The following is a 24,218-nucleotide window of genomic DNA, read 5'->3' as shown; positions in this document are numbered from 1 at the left end:
TCCTTTACAAGCCACTGCACCAGGACCCAACACAGGACTAAATCTAGATGTTGAGCAGACTGTTTTCTTGACATAATTGACTGCTAAAATGGTTCGGATAACAGGTGTTAACCAATCCAGAATGTACTACATGTTCTATGAAGACATCAGAAATACTTTGAGGCTTTCCCAAGCTCCAGTATGCATCCAACTTTCTCAAGTAAACAGGAGAAAAAGTGGCAAAGGAGAGGGGAGTGTCAAGGAACAAAGTACCTATTTTCAACATTTCCTGGATCATTTTCTCAGTTAAAGTTTGAACGTGTTTAGACGAGTCTGTCTTTTAAGTGTTTCTCACTCTGAAAACATATCCATATACCAAGAATAGAGCTATTTTTAAAAATTTTTCACTGCCACCCTAAAATGTTATCATTAAAAACACACAAAAAGACAGAGAGCAGATACAGAGCAATATATTATGTTTCCTAATTCTCAGGTAATCGGGCTGCATGAGGCCATAACCGCGCGTCTTCGCCACAGCTGGGTGGGGGTTTCTCGGTAGCCGAGGCGAGAGCAGCAGAGCCTGACTGATCTCTCTCCAGCTCTCGGGGACCAGCTGCCAGGGAGGCCAACACACACCACTTCTGCCTGAAGAGTCTCTGGGCCTCTGCCGGGCTCCTGTCCATGCTGGCCCTCCTCTATTCCAGAAATTCATCACCTGGTGATATTTTTCCTGCAAACAGTCACACTTGGAGGGAACGAACGCACGGTTGTTCTGTGGACTGAGAGCAGCATTCCCAGAACTTTTCACAGGAAAGGCCTTTGGGAGACTCAGAAAAGTCCTCCCATCCCATTTCGCTCCCCCTCTTTTCTTCTCAGGGTCAGCCACATGTTTGGATTGAGAACTTTGCATAGAGCCAATACCCCATCCCACCCATTAAGGAGCTGGGAGGGTGAAGGGGTGGGCAGAGGCACTGTAGGGCAGAGGGAGAGCACCCTTTCTAGAATCACTGCCAGGAGATTCAACACCGGGGGCCTCGCAGAAGACAGGCAGCCAGATGCACCACTTCTGGTGATGACAGATGCTTTGGTGGCATTCCCAGCCACGTTTCTGGCCATGCTAACTGGCAATTTACACGCTCATCAAACCTTTTCCTTTGGCTTATGGGTACGCAGCTAGAATACATTTCCCGGCCTCTCTTGCAGTTGGGTGTGGTCATAGGACTGAGTTCAGGACAACGGACTGCGGGATAGTTGTGAGTCCCTCACAAACACTTCCCAAGAAATCTCTCGTCAAAAACTGCTACTATCCGAGTGTCAATACCCTGGGGGACCTCGGAAGGGACATAAAGATGACAGAAATTTGGTCATCCTGAGTCCCTGAATGACTGCATGGAACAGAGCACATCTCTGCCAATGGGGCCTGCAGGTGAAGACGAAATAAACTTCTGTTGCTTATTGAGGGAACAACAGCAGCAAACACACGTCTAAGCCGGTGAGAGCTCCGAGAGGACCTGTTGTCAGTTGGCATTTCTTTAACACAACGCAATGCACTGAGTCATCCTGCTTAGCTCAGGAGGAGGTTTACCTCACCAACAACTACACGTCACCCTGCAGCTAAAAATAACTGCAGGCCTCAGTGTAGAGGTCACATGGGTGAGAGCTATGGGGCCATCACTCCAGGGAGAGTGGTCGGGAGTGGTCGGGCAGTTTATACGGTGGCGTTTCACGGGATGAAACACCAGCATTAAAGGGGACACAGTAGAGCTGTGTGTTCTGATATGAGAGATCTCCGTATTAAATTAAAAAGTGAGGCTCGAACAGTGTATAAATTTTTTTAATTGTGTATATTTATGGAGTCCTATACATAGTTTTTTCTGCAACAAGAAACAATCAGCAATGGACTACCTTTGGGCACAAGGACCAGGAGGAGAAATGAATCACTTTTTATTTTATACCTTTCTGTACTCTTAGAATTTCCTAATATTGCATATGTATTACTTTTTTGTAAAAATGTCACAGCGGTGGCAACACTGTGGGCTATTTAATGTTTTCTTTTTCATATGTCCTTGCATTAAAAAATAGTTCCTGTTAAAATATAAATCAGGCAGCACTGAGGGAAGGAGCACACGGATGGAATGAATGAGCTTTCGCCTCTCCTCCCAGGCAGATCATCCCCCAAACGAGGACACTGGGAGGCTGCTGCTGATCGATTGCCAATCGGGACAATACAGTGCCGAATTTGTATTAATGTCACGAATGACCACAAGGCTCGCCTATTTGTTTATTTGAAATTCAGAGCTCCCCTGTTATTAGAAAAGTGACGTGGCAAAGGCACTTCTGATTAGCAGCCGCTGAAGAGATGCCTGAAGAGCCAGCTCCACGGAAGTTCTCTCCCGGATGCATTAATACGCCTTCCCTCCAAGTCCAAAGCTATTTGTCTAAATGTCACATTTTGTGGGGGGAAAGCACTTCAGTTTCAAAGTCTGGAGAAAGGCACTGAAAAGAAACATGCAGGATAAAGGAGGCATACGCTGGCCCACAGGCAGGCGCTGCTGGTCTAGAGCTAGCAAGGATCTCTCCTAACCCTGGGAGGAATTCTGGGTCTCATTTAAAAGGCATCCTTCAGAAAAGAAGTACCCCTCCCACCTGCACATGTCCCAATAAAGTACAACAGTGCATCTTCCGAGCTGGAGCCTGGCCCATCTCTCTGGCTGGGGTTTCATTTGCAGAGCAGCGGAGAAAGGGCTGGTCCGGGACACAGGCACCACATCCAATGTAATGCGGGCGCCTGCTGAGCTGTTTGATATTTTGTTTAAATCAACTGTACACAATTCCACCGGAACACAGAAGGTAAGGCAGAGAGAATCTGCGTGTAAATATTCTGAGATGAACGGTTTGTGCTGTGGCATCGGGCACCACAACCAAAGGCAGGGCACAGCGGACGCTGTGAGTGTAAGCATGGTTTCCAGGGCATGCTGTGCGTGCCGGGCCTGGTCGAGGCCAACAGGGGACACAAGACCCAGCCCCGCCGCGGGGCTTCCAAGAGTCCAGAGCTTCACGGGGAAGCAGAAAATATCGCAACTAGCCCAACAGTCTAGCATAACTACAAATACATTTTAAAAAGCTAAAGACTCTCCTGTCCCTTGACGTAAGCTCTGCATCACCTTTAAAGTACTCTGAATCCAGAAACAGCATCATTATTTGATGTGCTTGACATCAACGTGAAACTGGGTGGCTCGAAAATGAACTCAGAGCCTCACAAGCCAGAGGCCTACTGACAACCAGGAGAGGGCCCGGCCGGCACCCAGCACTTCAGGCCGGGGGTCCCGCCAGCGGCACGCCCGCCAGCCCTCCTGCACGTTCCTTCAAGAAGTGGCAGACAAAAAACCTCAGGCGACCTTTTCACCCAACACTCCTCACAACAAAATTCCACGGAATTAAACACGACGGGATAATTCAGTGCATGCCTCTCTCTGGCTTCGCTAGCTAGGGACTGCTGAAGACGCCGGGAAAACGATGCCCTGGGCATGCCCCGTTCAGGGCCGCCTGCGGGGCGCAGCGTGCAGATGGGAACAGGGGAAAAGGCGAGCGGGGCTCCCGCAATGCCAGGCCAGGGTGGTGCTGACCGTTATCCTGGGGACTGGTGCAGTCCACTGCTCTTTTCCAGCCTCGCCTCCCGGCAGAGGGAGGTAGATGCTGCCATCTAGAGATAACCCGGGGATATCGCCTGATAGTAATGCAGCCAACAAGCAGGGCTGGTTGCGGGGGGGGGGGGGGGGGGGGGGGGGCCTCACAGTCTCAGGAAAGCAGCCGCCCGCCCGAGGGACACATTCTTTCAGGGAGCAGGACCCCGACGTGCTTGAGGAGAAGCAAATGCCCGGCCAGCAACACAATTCCCGTGAACAGAAAAAGGTAAACTCTGTGATGGGAAAGGTAGGCACCCGGAATTGGAATGAGAGGGAAGGGGTGACACGAATGGGAGGTGGGCAGCAACCGTCAGAGGGTCAGAGGGTCAGACGTGGCCCCCGGGACAAAGGGTGAGCCCCTGCTGGGACAAGGAAACCTCTGAGCTCCTGAGTTATAGGAACTAAGGAACAGGAAAGCGGACAGAAAGCAAGCCAGACGGGTAATGCGCCCAAAGCTGGCGTCCAGGGAAAAACGAGAGATGTGAGCAATGAAAAGTGCATCTGTGCTGTCACCAGTCACTGGGAGGCACGAAAAGAGGACGAAAATCTGCATTTAGAGAAAAGATGTTAAGAATGGTTGTGAATTATTCATGATTTTTATCTCTACCCTCAAGAAAATTTCCTACGGGAACGTACCATCTTAGGACAGAAGCGTAAACTTAACTTTTCAATATAAAAAAATAAAGAGCAATGAAGTTTCCTAATCCTGAATTTCCCAATCAACCAATTGGATCTAAGTTTCCTGGGATAAACAGAAAGCGAAATAAAGTTCCACCTGCTCAACGGTGTGGTTTCCTGGGCCCTGATACCGAATTCCCAGTGTTTCCCTCCCAACGGCGAGCGCTCAGCACTGACAGGCGCCGGTGACGGTCCTAATCCAGATGCCAGTCTGTCACATCCTCAGCCCCGCGAGACAGGCCGTGAGCTTAGGACTTCAGTGAGAACTGTTGCCACCAGCAACTTCAGCTGCATCGAGCTAATTTCACATCAAACTCCGATTTGTTTAAAGCGCCAGACAGTGGGGGCGGCTCCGTCCTGCACAGGCCCCCCCTGCTCTGGCAGGAAGGAGTCCGAGGGCGGCAGGCGTGATGGATGCGGGCAACTCTCCCCCGCACGCTGTCAGAGCCCGTCCCCCTCGGCGCACATCCTTCCCGTCAGCAAGAGGCAGGGGGTGTTCTGAATAACTCAGAATAAACGCAGTTTGGGGAAAACAGCTCACGCCAGCAAAGTGGCGCGGTCGTCAGCTTCTCACTCCTCCCTCTGTTGGCTCTTGTGACACTGTCACCAAGAAACCCTTCTATAGCGGAGGCCATCTCCACAGCTAGCGTGGCGTGGGGGGGACCTGTGATTTCACAACTCAAGGGATAGGAAGCTTGTCCCTCGTTCATGCCACCTAAGCAGCAGCCCCTGAGACCAGCCAAGGAGGCGAATCTGCAGGTGCACAGGGAGGGCCGGACCTCGCCTCCCAGCTCCTGTCCCTGGGAACAACCCCAGCCTTCGGAGACCTGCTGTCAGAAGTCTCCGGGTTCTCAGGTTGGTGGCTGAGGTCTTCCGCTGGTCCTGCCGCAGGAGACAGAAAGGCCAGGGTGACGTGTCACATGATTCCAGGAGAACGCGCCACGTCAAAGCCCGGGGGAACGGTGCCCCGACGCTGCGCCGCGCCCCGGCCAGAACGGTGAACGTGGAAACCTGACAAGGGAAGAAACCGCCTCTCCCCCCACGGATGACCCAAAAGAACAATGGTCTTTAAAAAGTAGCGAATGTTTAATATTTTCACAAGGAATGGCTGTTTTTCTCTCACTGATTTTCAAAGAAAACAAGGTAGTTATTTCCAGAGATAGAAAAATATTAAAATGAGGGGCAGTTTTCTAAATGTAACTGAAGATAAATTTAACTACAAGAGTTAGGCGGCTCTTGTTAAACACAGCACGAAACTATAAGAATTAGATCACAGGACATAAATACAGGGAGGCAAGCCAAAGGAACAGAGCAGAGTCAGGAAACGGGCCCATGAAGCACTTCATATCTACAACAAAAGTGGTATTTTAGGTTAGGGGTTACGAGTTGTTCAATAATGGTGCTGGACTAACTGGTGAGCCCATAAAGGGATGAGAAGAAAAAATGAAAAAATAGTTTTAGAATCTGAGAAGCAAAATATACCTTTTTAAGCATGACATAAAAGCCACCCCAAATTAAAAAAATAAAGCTCTGGCAAAATTAATCATGAAAAAAAGAGGGAGAGAAGACCCAACTAAACAATATTTAAAAAGGGAATCAAAACTATAGGTGTCACACACGATAAACATAATTTTCAGACTTAGATTAAACAAAAAAATTCACACAAAATTACAAAATACCAACTTGATTTGAGAAAAAATAAAAATCTGAATAGTCTTATAATCATTAAAAAATTGGATCTGTCAAATGTCCCTGCAGCCCAGCCGGTGTGGCTCACTGGTTGAGCATCGACCTAGGATCCAGGAGGTTGAGGTTCGATTCCCGGTCAGGGCACACGCCCGGGTTGCGGGCTCGATCCCCAGCAGGGGGCGTGCAGGAGGCAGCCGATCAGTGACTCTCATCATTGATGTTTCTATTTCTCTCTCTTTCCCTCTCCCTTGCTCTCTCTAAAATCAATAAAAACATTTTTTAAAAAGTGTCCCTGCAAAGAAATTATCAGCTCCAGCTGGCCGTGTAGGTAACATTGAGAACAGTCAGGAACAGATCGGTGCATTCTTACACATGCTTTTACAGAGATCAGAAAAAGAAGGAACCTTCCCAGTGGAGGTAAAATTGCTGTTTAGCAAATGCTCCCTTGTTCCCCCTCTCCCCTCGCTGATGCTGAATTTAACCACGGGGCTCCCTTTCACCAGCGCGCTGCAATAACACTGTCAGGTCCGAGACTAGGTCTAAGAAGCCGTCAGCGTTTCTGCTCCTCCCTTTAGGAGTTTCCAGCCTTCCAGCATGAGCGAACCTCACCACAGGTAAGTGCTGCGCTTACCTGCGTAAGACATGTAGAGCAGACAGGACTGTGGCCCGCAGCCTGCACGTCAGCCAGGACAACCCACAGAGCCACCAGCCACCCCACACGCCCACAGCAGGAAATAACCACTGACCAGTGCCACCGAAAAATCATGGTTTATCATAGAGCAATTACCGCAGGATTGTAGGAATGACCGATTCATTCCTAATTCATTTTGTTGAGTTTACATAATCTAACAAAGGCAATACAAGAAAACCACAAACTAACACTACTTGTAAACATAGATAATAAATCCTAAACAAAATACTAGTAAATTGAATACAGAAATGTATTTTTAAAGTTCTCATGACAACATAATTCTTTAAAAGTATAAGATTAATAGCCATCAACAAATACAGAAAAAGCATTTGATAATAAAAATAACCTCAACAAACAAACAAAAAAGAGATTCTTCACGTGCTACAGAGCACCTCCCCCCCAAAAAGCACCATAGCATTCATCAGACTTAATATGAAATGTCCAAATTATTCTCTTTACGTTTAATAAGAAGACAAGAATGCACGGTATCCTCACGTCTATTCAACACAATCCTGGAAGTCCCAGTTAGTGAATTAAATTAATATTAAAAATAATAACAAAAGGCCCAAAGATAGGAAAAGAAAGCTGCCATTATCTGCAGATCTCTACTGTCTACAAAATACTCCCATCCCCCAAATCTACAGATAAGAATCAGTAAGAATTAGCAAGGTTGATTAATTTAAAAATTAATGCAGGATATACAAAAGCTAACTGAATTTCCATACACTAGCAAACAGGTGTATGTATTTATTTTTAAGGGATGTTATTTAAAACTCTTAAGAATAAATCTAAAAAGGAAACACAAATTCCTTCTGTAGAAAATAATAAAACCTTAATAAAAAAAAAATTAAAGAAGTCCTAAGTAAATGGAGCAATATACTATGCTCTAGAAGAGTGAAACTTCATCATAAACATGTCAATTTCCCAAATTGATCTCTGGATTTAATGTAATTCTAATCAAAATTTCAATCAGCTTGCAGAACTTTACAAGTAAATTTATACAGAAGATAAACATGTCCAATACAGCCAACACTCTTGAAGACTACCAATGACATAAGGGGACTTTCTTGACCAGTTATTAATAAGACTTGTCATGAAGTTACAATAATTAAGGAATGGTGATATTGGCCCAGACACACTGGCCATTCACAAGAGAGAGTCCAGAAATAGAAAAACACAAACAATGCCTAACACTTAGCAGTTACCTCTGATGTGTTATTCCTTTCATTGTTACAACAGTGCTGCCAGGATTAACCATACCCATTTTACTAATGAAGACATCAGGGCTCATGGAGGTTAAGTGGCAATTGTCCAAAATTACTGAGCCAAGAACTGTCATTACTAGAATTCAGTCCAAACTTTCCCAACCCCAAACAGGCCAGTCTTTTTCCTCACCTGCTATGTTTTGAAGAACAGTTAGTAAAGAAAGCAAGACAGAGGGCCTGTATGTGAAGGGAGGCCCATAAATGCTGAACACAGCATCTGCCAGCAGAATTATGTAGTGATTGTTGTAAGAGGCGCTAAGAAGAAATGCTCTTTTCTGAGCACATCATGCTGTGGCCAGACCATGAGTTCAATTAATTGAGAAAGATACATTGCAAATCCTAGAGAATTAAGGTCATGACATTGGAAGGGGTGGGCTGATTTCTGTGGGTCACAAATGGAAAAAACACTCCCACACACTCAAATCAGAAGAGGAACAGTCACATCAAAAATACATACACTCGTCCTGACCCGGGTGGTTCAGTCAGTCGGGTGTCGTCGCACGCACCATGCACCGAGAGGGGCAGGTTCCATTCCCCCCCAGGGGGTGTGCGGGAGGTGGCCAACTGATGTTTCTTTCTCTCCCTCTCCTTTCCTCTCTCTCTAAAATCAATAGAAACATACATACATGTATGTGTGTGTGTGTATATATATCTATTCAAAACTCTAAAAAACCACAGAGACCAAAACTCTGTCCTCAAGTAGATATGGCCCTAAAATCATCAGAAAGAAGCTTATTTAACACTCTACACATATAAGAAGTGGTGAGGATTTAAAATCAACCACAGAAATGCTATATTTTAAGGGTAAATTAGGAACACCACATCCCATAAAGTTTGTTTCCAAAGGGCCATTATTCTCTTGTTGGACTCTCAAATACTTAGTTTAATTATGTGAAATGCCTATTAAAATGTTTTATGTTCTCAGCTCACTTAAAAACTTGATTTTTCTAGTAGTTTGTTTATGCCTAGCTTCCACGAATACAGAGAGAGGCATACTTTAAATAAAAATGAAATACAAGAAAAATGGCATTTTAAAGAATGGAAATCAAATTAAAATCTAAATTGCAAATCCACTAACATGTATAAGGAAGCTAAATTAGAACTCCAAGAAATGCTGAAAGGAAATATATTTTTAAGGGTCATAAACCAAATGATAATATTAATTGCAATAAGAAGGCATATTTAAATGAAAAGCCTAAATTAAGGATTTCATAAGCAATGTTCCTAATTTACATGCTTAACATGATAACATTTGTTTCTGTCTTTTACATAGCTAACCAATTAGAGCATATTTCTAAAGAACCAATTTGATTTGCTGGCAATTATTTGTTATCTTAGCTATAATTCTGCAGCTTTTCAAGCAACAAATGAATGAATGTCTTACATCTGGAGAAGAAAACACAAAAAGTGATGGTATGGTGTTTGAATACATGCAATTACTGGTATGTTACATTCTAATTAACATAATTAGCTTTGAAACAGTTCGCGTAATAACTGTCAACATTTGTATCAATTTAGTCGCAGTTAATGACATGTGTAGCAAAGATCTGCTATTCCTTCTACTTATAAGTAAAATAAAATAAACCTTTCCAAAAAAGAAGAGGCAGCCTCACTAGATATTCAAAACTTTTTAATCAATAAAGCTCTATTCTGGCAGGTTCAGAAGGCAGACCTTGTAGAGTATTCCAAGGATACACAAATTGGATTATGGGTACCAGAAGGGTGCATGATATTATCAAATGAGATTTAGGGGGGAAAAATATTAGATTTTTATCAGTTTCCATTTTCTATGTCTCCTCTTTTTGTTGGTTTTACTCCATTCATAAGTTGATATTCACATTGATAGTCGGTTGATACACACCAATTCTGATGCCTAAAATACCTGCTTACAGGTTGGCACCCTGAGTGCTCCAGGTCTCCCATGGCCTTCCCCAGGACCTGTCCATGAGGTGGCAACTAAATGGTTAATGCCTGGCAACCTGACTGCCTCAGGCCACTGCTGAAACCCTCTAGTAAATGTTCCCTGTCTGTTGAAATATTTTAAAATACCACCAGTAAGTACATGTAAATAATTTTTTTACGGAAAGGGTGAGCCAGCAAAAAGTTAGAGGCCCAAGAGGCATCCTCTAACTTTGTTACACCTGGACAAACAATAGCAAACTTTGGCAATAGCAAAAAAAAAAGATGGCAATAGTAATCATATTTTCCATAAAATAGATGTTAGTATTCTAAAGATCCAAATATACAGTCACTCTGATAAGTGGTATACAAACTGTCAATTCAAAAGAAAGCAAGTTATATATTTGATACAAAAAAAGACTCCTGAAGAGCAGGATTTTGATAGTCTTTGGTGTAACCCAATGAGAGGAATGAAAAGAAAGGAGTTGGGGTGTCTTTTTCCCGGTTGCCTTTTTATTTGTTATTGTTTAATGACATCAACCCTAAAAGTGTATTTCATGTTGAAAATGCCACAGTGTCTTTTACCCATAACTTTTCATTTCAAACAAGCTTCATGCCTTACAAATTATCCTGCAGGAAACATAGTGGACCTGTAGTTATCTGAAAATAATGATAGAGAAGCTCATAGTTACAAGGCCAGCTTCATCAATTCTTTAATTCATACACTTCAGATATTCATTTAATAAAACGGAATTTCCCTGGTTCCATAAATGCATCAGCTTACTACTCTTGAACAAGATAACAGTCAACATTACTGGGCTCTTCCTATGGTTTCCAAGTGCCTTACATGTACCATCTCACTTGATTCCGACAACAACCACATAAGATGGGTACCATTAATAGTCCCATTTTTCAGAGGGATGTTTTTCTGAAGGTCAAGGTCACACATCTGGTAAGTGGAAAGTTCAGATTCCAACCTAGGCAGCCTGGCTCTGGAGCCCATGCTCTTAAACATTACTCTAAACTGCCTTCAATAATTAAATTCTAAATCAAGGGCTTGTAAAAAATGATCACAATTAGATACAGGCCACTGCAGCACATGATCTCTCTAGGTGAGGGGAGAGGGGTGACTGGAGGTCTGTTCCACCCATCACATTCTCCAATTCATTTTTAGAAGCAAGGCTCTCAAAAGGTCAATTAAAATGTACAGAGGTGCTATGGGCACAACCTAAGTCCATGATATTTCACCCAGTGTCATTTCTAAGAGCCCATCCAATGAAATATTCTAGGCTCACATCTTCATCAGCTCGGATAATTTTCCTGTGGTCTCTAGGCAGCCATTTGGAGATGAGGCGGGAAGGGGAAGAAGGCAAGCAAAGGGACTGTCACAGATCTAGATGATAAATACTCTGGTTCGGATAGTACAGTTCAAATGAGGGACATATAGCCCAGGTTGGGGGGAGGGTGGGCAGAGATGTCAAGGAAGGCTTCCTGGAAGAAGTGCTATGCTAAAGTGCAGACAGGCATTGGCCAGGCAAACAGAAGGGAGCTGCATACAAAGGTATTTTCTTTCCAGAACAAGGAAGGGCATGAAACGAGGAATCCAATGCCATTAGAGCAGGGGTGGGGAATCTTTTTTCTGCCAAGGGCCATTTCAATATTTATAACATCATTCACGGGCCATACAAAATTATCAACCTAAAGATTAGCTATGAAGAAAGCTCCTCGATTTACTGAATTCGAGTCCCACCTGTGGTTGCCTTGGCAGGGCCAGACCAGACGATTCTACACCGTATATGGCCCACGGGCCGGACGTTCCCTACCCCTGCTTTAGAGGGATGGCAGATGGTTCACTACTGCCCAAGTTATTTTGCTAAACTTTAGAAGCACTTAAGATGAGAAACCCTCAACCCTTCATCAAGCAAATCTGTCAAAGGGATGGATGTTTTCCAGCAAATGGGGAAAACACAGAAGTTCCTTAAAGTTTAACTAATGCTTTTTTTAAATCAGAGCTATGTAAAAAGAGGGAACAAAATTATGTCACCAGTTCATATTATTTTTACCAGGCTAAAACTTACTACTGCTTGTGTCTAGGAACAAAACAAAACAAAGCTAACTTATACAAGGAAACAAACACACTTAAGAGCACCTATATAATAAAGCAGGGGGCATCTATAATGAAGGAAAACAAGCTGGTTTCATACAATGAAGAGATTGTACAAGAATTCTAGAAGAAGCATTCATTCTTGCAAAAAGGATGATAAATGTATCCCCCAGTTTTCTTGGGGATATATATATGTGTGTGTGCGTGTATATATGTATCTATATCCATGACATGTTAAAGTCCTGTTACTACTTAGTGAATGCAGAATTCTACAGTATAAATAATAATGTAGTATCTTAGATTCTTGGATTGTTGGGATATACACCATCTAGAGGACAATTCAAGTTTTAGTTGAGAATCATCTTGGATAGAAAGGTACAGAAACAAAGAAAAAAGGTAAATGAAAGAAGGAACAGACGTCAGGGCTCTTAGAAAGCAAACATGCAGCAGAGGGCTTGGAATGATGCTCAGTCCTGACGTGAGATCAGACTTAAGTGTGTCTTTAGCACCAGGGGCAGTGCCTGGTGTGCATTTAGTACTGACAGGATGGTTGTTTATTAACAAATGCTGAGGAGGTCTTGATTCCAAGTTTCAATTGTTTTCTGAGGTTCCTGCTCTGCTTGTGAACCCAGACTAGTTGAATGGTTGCAATATCAAGGATTTGGTTGGGTTGTGTGCCGGCGGAGATGCCAGCATTTACCACTCTATGGATCATCTCATAATGCTTGGTGAACAGGTTGGCCTCTTTGAAATAGGTCCACCATTTGGGTAAGTGGGTAAAAAATGAAACCTAAGCTTACACACACACACACACACACACACACACACACACACACAGAGTACTGCAGTTATAAATTTGTTTTGTTCCTCTCCATGATTGTAAATAATTAAAAGAGGGCATGCATCTTTTCTCTTTAAATCCCATAGAATACTTATGGTCTTCGATAACAAGAGGTCCACACTTGACCCGTCTGTCTGGGCGCCCCCACGCAGAGAGCAGCTCCAGCAGGCACCCCACCCTTCCCAGGAAGGACAACACATACATAAGGGAATGAATTTTTTAAATCTTTGCAAAATGTAAGGAAGAGAAAACTGGTATGGGAAGTTTTAAGTGACTACTTCTGGGTGGAATTTCATTTTTTAAAAAATCTGTCTTCCCAAAAGGAGTTTTTCATTCATTCATAGGCTGAATCACAATGCACGTCACATGTTTTCCACTAATTGTTCTCTTGACAGCCAAGAATGTTTAGAGTAAGGATGCACACGTAGAGTCTGTCTTCATTGAGCCAGTAGTTAGATTATAGTGAGCATTTTATAGTTTGTTTTTAAGCTGATCTTTGATTTACAGACTCGTGTTAAACCAGCTACTCTGTGGATAGGCCCAGGTGAGCCTATAATGAGATTTATCTTCAAGGATTAGGCCTGACCTATAATAATCTGCTCAGGGCTCCCTATCGCTGTTTTGGCACTGAGCTATGAAAATTCATCCCCTCACTATAAACAGTACCCAGCTCAGAGGTAATAACTAGGAGATGTATTGCTCCTGGAATACAAGCACCCCTGAGACTCTGATTATAATGTCCACAGCTGAAGGCACTATTTCACAATTGAGATGACTACTCTCCAGATGAAAAAAATGTTGAACTGTGGGATAATGCCATCAGCTACACACACTGTAATCACACTCAGCAGTTCCTGCGCCCCAGGAGCAGCGGCCGCGGCCCCGGGCGGCAGGACAAGCTGACTCAGGAACGGAAGGAAGGAGCCACAGGAGGACGCGTGGATAAGCCCGGTGCACATTTGCTGTATCTGGGGGCTGTGGTGTACGAGCTCCACGTGTCCAATTACCATGTGAACTTCACTGAAATCAGCAATAAAGGCAAAATAATTATTTTTCACCTAACAAACTAGCACAGTTACATGTTTTATTTAGAAGTCAATACTGACTGCTGGTCAGAGTGTAGCGAGACACACTTTCTCAATCTATGGAAATATAAATTTGTAGAGCATCCCAAGAGACAATTTAGCCAATGTCTGAAGAACCTCCGTCACGCTCACATCCTTTACGGCAATAATCCCAGGCCAAGAATACATCCTGAAAACATAATTAGAGGTGACAAGGACTTATTAAAAACCTACTCATCACCATTACTTGCAAGAGGAAAAACTTGGAAATCACGTAAGGGTGAAATGGTTTTATAGACTGTGAGAAATCCATACGTTAGGATGTTATCCAGCTTTCAGTTGATCATAATGGCCAAGGAGAGATGTTAATTCACAGTTGTATTCTGCATCTTTTGTTTAGCAACTTATCCAAGGGCATTCAAATTGTTCTGACATCAATATGTAGCAGGCACTCTCTCAGAGTTAACTAATTGGTCTTCGGCTCAGGCTTTTGTTTTTTGAGCTATAAGGCTAATGAAGTATTGATATAATATTAAATGACTGCAAATAAAGTCTGTAGCCTAAATAAATGCTGACATTATGTCAGTACGCTCTGAATGAATTAAAGGGGAAAAATGCACTTTTGCATACGTTTACTGAATTTTCCCGGACTCTTCATAATGCGTTTTTTGCAAATGGGAAAGATGAATATTCATCAAGGCTCTTTGAATATATTAGTTTAAATAGTTTGGTTTTAATATTTATTGTACAGCATGAAACGTAATTTTTCCATTAAAAGAAATGGATATAATGTCAGAAGAGGGCCACTGAAGAAACATAAAATTATACCACTTAACCTAATATTGAAAGTTGAAAAGCAATATTTAATAGCACTCCCCCCTTTGATAAAGTTAACTCTTCTAGAAAGATAACCTTCCAGTTGGTTGGGTGGGTAGATTTTGAGTGAAAATGAGGAAGAAAGAAACAAAGTTAGTCCACTGTCATGCAAGAAGGTAAGGACAAAAAGATTAAGCTACCAGCTGAAATCAAAGGATCTGAGAGAAAGGTGCTTATCTCCCTCCCTTCTGATAATACCGTCTCGGCTAAGCCCAGCTGACAACCCCCTAGAAATATTTTTTCTACCAACCCCAGGAACACTGACGCCAGCATTTGAGTGACAAGCACTGCGCAAAGTAGCACAAAAGCTCATTCGTTTAATACCCACAATAACCCGCTTCGCAGGTGAAGAAACCCAGGCTCACACAGCTGGCAAGAAACTAGGGTTGATCTCTTAACCACACTGCTCGCCCCCCGCATTCTCCTGTCCAGCTGAACAACTACAGGTTCATTCCTGAGTTCAGTCTGCACAGTGAGCTGCTCTCTGGCTTGAAGAGTCGCTTCTTCATTAGAACACATCATGCAAATCTAAGTGTTAATCACAGATTAAAAAACAAAAAATAAACAGGAGTCCATTCTAGGGCACTAAAAATGTACAGAAAGGAAATATACGTGCTTACGAATTCGGTAAGTCTCTGTTAAGCCCCTGAAGGAATAGCTTGGAAAACAGAAAAAAATATCTCCACCCTCTCAAATTTAGGTATTAAGAGATATGCAGTAAAATAAATTCTGTAGTATCTTGGAAGGAGTAGAGCTACGGAGACACGTGCGTGAGTAACGGGGGGCGGGGTGGCACGCAGTGTGGGAACAGTTTCCGACAGGACGGTCAAGGCAGGCCCCGCTGAGAAAGGACGTGCCAGTGACGTGCACACAAACAAAACAAGCCTCGTGATTCAACTCACACAGAAAACCGGAGAAAAACACTGAAAGCTAGTTTTCGCTGTGTTTCTGCCATCTAGCTGTTACTCTCAAGTACAGGAGTAAACGTTTCCTACGATGGCCACACGCACCATTTCTAAACGTTAACCTACGGAAAACTAAGTCACCGCCGGCCCTGCTTTTGCCTCCTGAGATTCCCATCTCTTGCCAGAAAGCGGCCTCTGTATAAATCCCCCCGCTTTTGACGACTATGACTTCTTTGATAAACTACCCATGTGTGTGGGGAGGGACAGAAAGATGGAGGAAGCAAATGGGGAAATGAGTTTTCCCCTCTTCAGATTAATGTATATGAAGTGTACATCTGACACTTCATCAGCACTCGCGGCTGGTGTCCCAGCAGGCGGACACTGGCTGAGCATGTATTCTGCCAGCTACCGGGCTACTTAGGATGAATTGGCAACGTGTCATTTATCTGAAATGCCCGAAATGTCTGCGAGAGGCAGCACAACTACATTTAGCATTGCCGAGGAAAACTAGACACTTTGGGGTAGGAATTAATCTCCTTCTTGAGAAGGTAGTTAGCATTACCCTCCAGCTTGCCTGTGGCATTTAAATCACCATAGGTCGTGCATTCACTAAAATTCATACCGACCAAACCAGGGCCTTCATTTATATCTTACTAACCTATGAATACCCGTCAGCCACGGGGCCTTCGTTTCTATGTTACTAGCATATGAATACCTCTCAGGTGAAGGGTCTATGCTTTTCTGAAACGCACGTTATGCTGAACATGAAGTTCTGTTCTATCAGGTTGTAGCGCTGTGATCTGGACCGAGGCGGCGTTGATTCCTGTTTTTCCAACCCGTCCACACTGGAGCACACCTCTCACTTCCACTTACTTCTTCAATGGATCAACGAACGATTTAAACCAATGTGATTACATGACTGCTCACAAGCAGATTAACAAAATCTCCTTGAATGTGGACACGGTAATCCCTTCATAATTTTGTCACCATAGTTTTTGAGGGGCTGATGTGGAACTAAATGGGGTTTGGCCCATTACGTGGACTTGAAGCCTAATCACAACTGTAAGATGCACAGTGAACAGCAAAACCAAAGAGGCTTTAGATGGATGATCTTATTAGGCCACCCATTACAGCCCAGAGAAGCACACCATCACTCTCGCCTTGCAACTAAAGGAATCCATCCCATTCTGGGAATAACTATTTGTTCCATCAACATTATTTATGGACTGCCTCCTGTGTGCGGGGCGTTGTGCTGGGCGCAGTGAGGAGAAAGCCCAATGGGGCGGGAATTCTGCCCTGAGGGAGCTTGCAGTCTAGCAGGGGCGGCAGGCACACGGGGTCAAAGGCTCGCCGCCACCAGCGCTAAGGGGACCCAGGAGGGAGCTGCCGCGGGGCCCCAAGGTGGGGTGACGGGGTGGGCACAGCGCCAGGAGAAAGGGTCCGGGTGAAGCACGGTCTGCTGCACAGAGCACCTCCAGAAACACCAGCTCGTTCAGAAGATGAAGAAAGAGAGAGAGGAGGAGGGGGAGAGAAAAAGAGGGTGGGAGAAGGACAAGCACCATATGCTTCCGCTTATATGTGGAATCCGAGGAACAAAATAAACTAACGAAAAAAATAAAGACACGAGGCGTCAACACTTCTACCAAAAGCAGGAGAACCACTAACACACTGAAGTGTGCTGAGTGCCGCCCTGGAGTAAACGCCGTGGCAGAGAAACCTGGACAACGTGAGCGGAACAACGGGGACGTCAGGAGGGTCTCTGCCGGGCAGCCCCGCCCGCTGCCGCCGGGTGTGACGCCACCGAGGCTGGGGGACGGGCCTTGGTCAACCAGCGCGCAGTTTCCCCAGGCTACAGCTAGGAACTGATGAAACTTCTGAGGGCTACGTTTCAAACGTTCACCGTCTAGCAGTAAATAGTTCATCAGTCTGGCATCTGTACCCAAACTTACCCGTCATATGACAAGAACAGAAGTATTAATACTGCTAACATTTGAGACTTGTTATGCGCCAGGTACTATTTTAAGTTTGCTTTCTATGGTATTTTAGCTTTTTCTCTAGTTCTGCTCTTAAGCAAACACTATAAAAACTTGCAGCTAATAATTTAAGTGACTGTTTGGTAAGACTGTCATTGGACAGATTTGGCGGAGTAGTCTTCTGGTATTTTCTATTCATAGTCCTCTCTATCTTTCTGTCTTATTCCCAAATACCTTAGGTCAGTGAGTAAATCAGTTTCTGTGTTTGAGTATGTAACTACCATTATTAAATAATTTATATATATTTATGTATAAATATATATATATTTGTGACAGTGTTGCTTTAATCAGAATGATTTTCTGGGCAATAAACATACAAGGTTACTATTATTTAAGTGTTAAGAATAATATTGCAGTGACTCCTCTCCCCCAAGAAAAAAACCACTTGTTTTTTAAAAATCACTAATTGTGAGGAATTTTCCTCTTTCCTTAAAAAGTAAATGCTTACAGTAAAATAAGCTTTTGATAAAATTCCCCGACATGAAAAAGTAACCTTGAACTTGGGGGTGAGATGGAGGAAAATGCTGACTATCATCATTTTAACTGCACCTTTAAGATAAGCCCCAACGTTTTCACGAGAGGAAGACAATGAATTTGGGCTTAAAGGTCACAGTCAATTTTGGAGTCATAATGTCTCCTGGAAGAAACTTTTTTAGGGATAATTATTCAGTACTATTCAGAATCATTATTATTTAAAAAGTAGAATCAGGGAATTCCAAAACTGAATTCCAGACACTGTTTATACTTCTTTGCATCTTGAAGCTGCAGATGAGGCGGTAAAGTCTGAGAAACTAAGTGACTTGCCCATTTTACACAGCTACCTAATGGCAAAAGCAGGAGGAGAGACTAGACCTAAATCATCTCTCTCTGCATTACTGAATGATTCCCAAACACCCAACACAACCTATTACCAAAGCATCAAAATGTAAGGCGTCGTAATGCACTGATTTACATATTATTTGCACTATCATCAGTAAAAGATGTTTTAAAATGTATTCCCCTACCATACAACCCCTTCCACCAATGCAAAAATAACCTGTAAAAACTTTTAGGCCAAAGATTAAAGTGGAAAAGTAATGAGCCCACTAGAAAACAAAATTCTAGTAAGGACCATGGTTAAAAATAAAGGTGTCCCTTGAGAAAAAAACAAAAACAAATGTAGAAGTCCATGCTGCCAACAAATACACAAATATTTAAACCATGCCCCAACTGGTAAATGTGGAGAAAGTGCTGGAGTTGGAATAATGACCATTTTCAATTATCAGAAAAGAAGGGTCTGGACAAGAACCACCATTGTCTTGGAAATCTAGGGGAAAGTTTTGATGGGGAAAAGCATGTTTGCATGGCCTGAAAGTATGTCCCCCCAGAAGGCTTACTGAATAGAACGTAAGTCTAACTACAGTGGAGAAACTGGGCAACACCCTGACTAGGTGAAAAAATTAACTTCACAATGAGGGGCAGATGGACATACGTGTCTGCAGATGGCATGCCCTGAGAGGACACGACATCACCCATGTCATATTCTAGCCTGGAATGCAAACACGTTACTCCTGCCCTGAGGAAATATCGGACCTATCAGCCGCATGTAATATCAGAACTATGCCATTAAAAAACATGGGTGGGGGGATGCAGCCTTCAAAAATGTTGATGTCAAAGAGGCAAAAAAAAAAAAAAGGAGGAGGCTATAGAAAAAATTCCAGATTAGCAGGGACTAAATAGATACGACAATTAAATTCAACACATGGCCCTAGACTGGATCCTATACTGGGGGAGGGTAAACGCTGTCGAGGACACTGTTGAGCCAGTCGGTGACACCGAAATGCAGATGACGGAGTAGGTAAAAGGCTTCGCCGGCCATAAATTTACCGAAGTTGATAACCGTGATAACAAGACGCCCCGATAGATACCAGTTACCCCCACACAGTTCAAAGCATTACGTGTGCATGTTCACATATGTGTATACGCATGTAGGGGACACAGGGAGGGAAAGCAAGCGGGGCAGCAGGCGAACAGCCGACTCCAGCAAAGAGAGTCCCTGGTGGCCTATTATTTTTCCTATTCTTGCGACTTCTCTGTTAGTTTGAAATTCTTTCCAAATAAAAGTGGTTTTCTGCTTGTTCGATTTTTGTTTGTTTGTTAAGCTAGGAAACATCTTCGCCTCTTTTGAGGGACGAGTGGAGAGAGAGTCAAGCTGACAGAAATACTCCGCCCCGGCAGCAAGGAGCCTTCATACCGCCGAACGCGTGCTTAGTGCCAAATTAAACTCAATAAAGCGGCCGCGGCGCCGGGGCCGGGGCCGGGGCCGGGGCGGGCACTTACCAGGCTGGCGGTGAGCGAGGGCGCCGACTGGCCCAGGGCCTGGCTCCGCAGGCGCACGAGGTTGGACGTCTCCGCCGAGGCCGAGGCCGAGCAGGCGGCGCCCGCGGGGCCGGGAAGCAGGTACCGCCCTGGGGTGCGAGAGAAGACAGCGTGAGCTCCCTGCAGCTTCCGCCACGGCGCACCTACCACCGGCCACCAGGCGCACACGGTGCCACCCAAGGCAAGAGACCCAGGGGCAAGTTCTGGCCGTGATTCCCCACGTAAGCATGCCAGTGATTTTCTTCCAGGTTTCCTAACTGCAACCTTTATTTTCTAGCCAAAAAACTGATTTTTGTCACATGCTCTCCCCTCGACACCATATAATAGGTTATGAACCTTTGCCAAGCAAAAAAAATAAAGCAAATCAATTGAAGCATAAACCCTAGCCTTAAAAATTCAAACGTAATTACACTCTGTGGTTCTGGTCACCCGTTCAAAACATTCAGATGTATTTTGTGCAGGCTATGTTACATTTAGAGTCTAAATTTTTTTTTTCCTGTCTTATTTTGAAACATGAACTAAAAGCCGGACGAGTCGGGGCTTTGGGAAATCTGCCCCCTTTCGGCCTAAAAGCAGGACTTTATTAATGGAGCACAGGAAAACTATAGACTGCATTCAGGAACGCCAGCATCATCATTACATAAACAAATGGTTTCTTTAACACAGAAATAACTCTCACTGTTGGAAGGACATCACTTGTTAAAAATATACCAACCTCCAGTAATCAGAATCCATGCTTATCTTTTTTCTGGTCCTTCCTGTGTCTTTTCCTGTATTTTATGCTTTATGTTTTCTTTGTTCATGTTTCAGAGAGGGGCCTGACAAGAGGTATAGAAGCTACATGATGTCAGCGTTTATATGATGGAGCGAGTGGACTGTCTGGCCCAGATGCTTCATTTTAAAGAAAAGCAACAGGCAGACATGAAAACATTTGACAAATGTAATGCAATCATGGAAAAATGTAAAGGGTAAATATTTTAAGTCACTAAAAAATTCTGTAATTCAGTCTTTTTTCTTTTAGTAGAAAATAATTATTAGACTATCTCCCTATCATCCCCAAGATGAAGAAATAGGTATTCATTTCTGTAATCCTCGTACCTGGCACAGTGTCTGGCACTTAGTAAGTGCTCAATAAACATTTATTGACTGAAATGCAGTTAAACTGCACTATTTGATCAATTCTTGATCAAGTCGAAACAGGAAAAATAAAACTAAACAGATTTTCTTAAATTCCATTTGTAGTATAGCATAATAGTTAAAATTCATTGAGATCTTACTATATGCCAGGCACTGCAACATCTTGGCAACTCTATGGGATACCAGATAATATTATCTCCACTTTAAAGCTCAGAGAGGTTCCATAATTAGACGACGGCACACAGCTGATAAGTGAGCAAAACCTGGATTCTTACTTTAAAGCCCAAATCCTATCACAGGAAAATATTCACCATGTATGCTTAGGAGAAAATTAAGTTATAAGAGAGGACGATTTTATATTTATAAGAAAATAACATAATGTGGGGAATGGTAGCAGGTGGGATTAAATGAGATAATGCACTTACGGCACTCAGCCTGGGGCATGGAAAGCAGTCAATATACAATCATTACTCACATGATCATAAGAACTTTACAGCTCCATCGATACTCCCCCATCACCACAGCAATAAAATAAAATATGGTAATAGAGTCCTTGGCCAGACCACAAAAGAAATAGAGAAAACTATTGAACAGTATTACAATAAAGAATAGTATTTCTTGCAGAATTGTTGTTAGCTCTGGCAGGGAAAACAGGGACTGGGTCCAGAGAGAAGCATGCTATAATATTTCATTGTCTTAAAAATAATCTGCAGGGAACAGTGGAAATTTAAAGAATTAAGTTTTCACTTGTGGTTTCTTTGTGTGTTTTTCTAAAAATATGTCTTCTATTGATTTCAGAGAGAGGCAGGAAGAGGGAGAGAGAGAGACAAAAACGTCAATGATGAGAGAGTCATTGATCAGCTGCCTCCTGCATGCCCCCAACTGGGGATCGAGCCCGCAACCTGGACATGTGCCCTGACCAGGAAATCAAACTGCGATCTCCTGGATCATAGGGCAATGCTCAACTGCTGAGCCACCCCAGCCGGGCTCACTTGTGGTTTTAATAAATTTAGTATTAAATTTATTTAATATTCAATATTTAACAGTAAGCCCAGCCGGGCGCGGCTCAGCGGTTGAGCGTCGACCTAGGATCCAGGCGATCGGGGTTCGATTCTCGGTCAGGGAACATGCCCCGGTTGTGGGTTCGATCCCCAGTCAGGGGTGTGCAGGAGGCAGCCGATCAATGACTCTCTCATCATTGATGTTTCTATCTCTCTCTCTCCCTCTCCTTTCCTCTCTCTGAAATCAATAAAGATATATTTTTAAAAAAACAAAAAACAACACATTAAAACTGTAAGTTTTTCTAATGTAGCTGAAGAATGTGGTAAATATTAAGCTTTGGAAGAGCTTGCTGGCAGGTGTATGCAGTTGTATTGAACTATCCTCTACTAATTTCTGTAAACGATATTATATAATATTGCTTTTAATGATTCCCATTAAAAAATTGCTCCAGAATCTAACATGGCAAACCAGCCTAAGAGCGCATTCCTCCCACCCCTCAGAATGGCAGTTCCTGAGGCCACTCAGGGAGGCCGTGGGTGACGGGGGGCTCTCCCCGGGATCCGGGTGGGATGGGGAGGAAAGGAGCCAGGGGAGAAGTTCCATGGGGAATGAGGACCCTCAGCGTGGCCCCAACCTGAAAGTCAAGGCAGCTGGGGCTGGGAAAGGCTCCCTTTCTGCCTGTGGGAAGGCAGAACAGAAGCAGGGACAGTTCCCGAATAAATCCTCAGTGCAGGAAATACACCTGCTAGGCTCCAGCTCAGTGAGCCCGGCATGCTTCAGGTGGGAAGTCAGACTCTGGACAGACCTAGAAAAAGCGCTGGGGGAGGGTACACAAGGAACCAGAGCCTCTTCCCCTCTCTCTATAGGCCCAAACCATACTTTGAACACCTCAGTTTTGTTGGATCTCACAGGGCAGTTGACAGCAAGCAGACCCTCTGCTAACAGGCATCCTCTCCCCTGAAATCACTCAGTCCCACACCACCACATGCATTTTTTTTGTTGCTGCCTCTTGCGTGAGTCTAATCTTGGCAACAAGACCACAGGTGTGCCTTGTCAAAGATAAGCAAAGCTGGACACTACTTACAGTGGTAAGGACAGATTTAACAGCAATAACTACTGCAACAGGAGAAGAGTCCTGCATGAACGAAACTCACCCTCAGTTTGTACAGAAGGAACTGGGTGTTTTCACAGCAGAAGGGAGGAGAGAGGGGAGCAAGTCGGGGCTCAGCTGAGTCAGGGAGGTGAAAAATCACAAAGGGTTAGTCAGTGGAACTGCGATAAGCCAACTTTGACTACTAGCTGGCAATTCTCCAAGTTAGGACTCCACCCTCCCACAGAGATGGGAGACAGAGACCCCACCTGTTGGCTAGGACAAATGGCAAATTTTTTGGCAGGCTGGAGTTTTCTCAGGCAGGCACTTTAAGGGAGCAAGGGTCATCCTGAGGATGCAGCCTTGAGCTGTCAGAAACTATGTAAGCGTCTGGTCAAGTCTTTTACAGTCAAGGCTAAGGCCTAGCAGGGAACGAGGGCTCCGAGGAGCCTGGCTAGCACTTGGACAAGGAGAGACTTTGTCAGCCTTCATTTCTTTTGTGGCTTAACAAGTCCTAACCCAAAAGGAAACCTTCTGATGTTCAATAAGTGAACAGTTTTAGAACTGAGTTTGAACTAAGTTTTTGAATTAGCCCACTTAACAGGACATAAAGGTCCTTGCAAGTAAAGGTAAAATTAATTGCTCTGGTTATGGTGGACTCTCGAGTCAGACTGCTGAGTGCCAATTTTGCCCCCCAAACTGACTCTATCACATATTCATGGACTTCTCCAAGCCTCAGGCTCCTCGGCTGCAAAACAGGGGTAAACTTACAGGATGGTTGTAAATCAAAACAGAAAATGCATTATACAAGGAACATTCAATAAATGTAAACTTTAAAATATCTAAGAAATGCAAAGGGCTACCCAACACACAATGAATTACAAGGTGAGCAGGACAAAAAATGCTGTTAAGCCACTGGAA

The 24,218-nt window shown here is 43.8% G+C and overlaps 1 protein-coding gene across 1 annotated transcript in view; it reads right to left on the bottom strand.

The window, feature by feature from the left end:
• LOC148093461 (microtubule-associated serine/threonine-protein kinase 4-like) overlaps window positions 1–24,218 on the bottom strand; it is a 255,318-nt gene that overhangs the window by 74,756 nt on the left and 156,344 nt on the right. Inside the window, exon 3 of the mRNA XM_087815398.1 lies at window positions 20,030–20,157. Within this exon, the coding sequence (XP_087671524.1) occupies window positions 20,030–20,157 (128 nt within the window). The remainder of the gene's footprint in view (window positions 1–20,029; window positions 20,158–24,218) is intronic.

Source organism: Miniopterus natalensis, chromosome 3, assembly GCF_054644295.1.
Source record: "Miniopterus natalensis isolate mMinNat1 chromosome 3, mMinNat1.hap1, whole genome shotgun sequence".
Taxonomy (NCBI): domain Eukaryota; kingdom Metazoa; phylum Chordata; class Mammalia; order Chiroptera; family Miniopteridae; genus Miniopterus; species Miniopterus natalensis.
The sequence above is the reverse complement of the archived record's forward strand: the minus strand, read 5'-3'. Positions and strand labels throughout refer to the sequence as shown.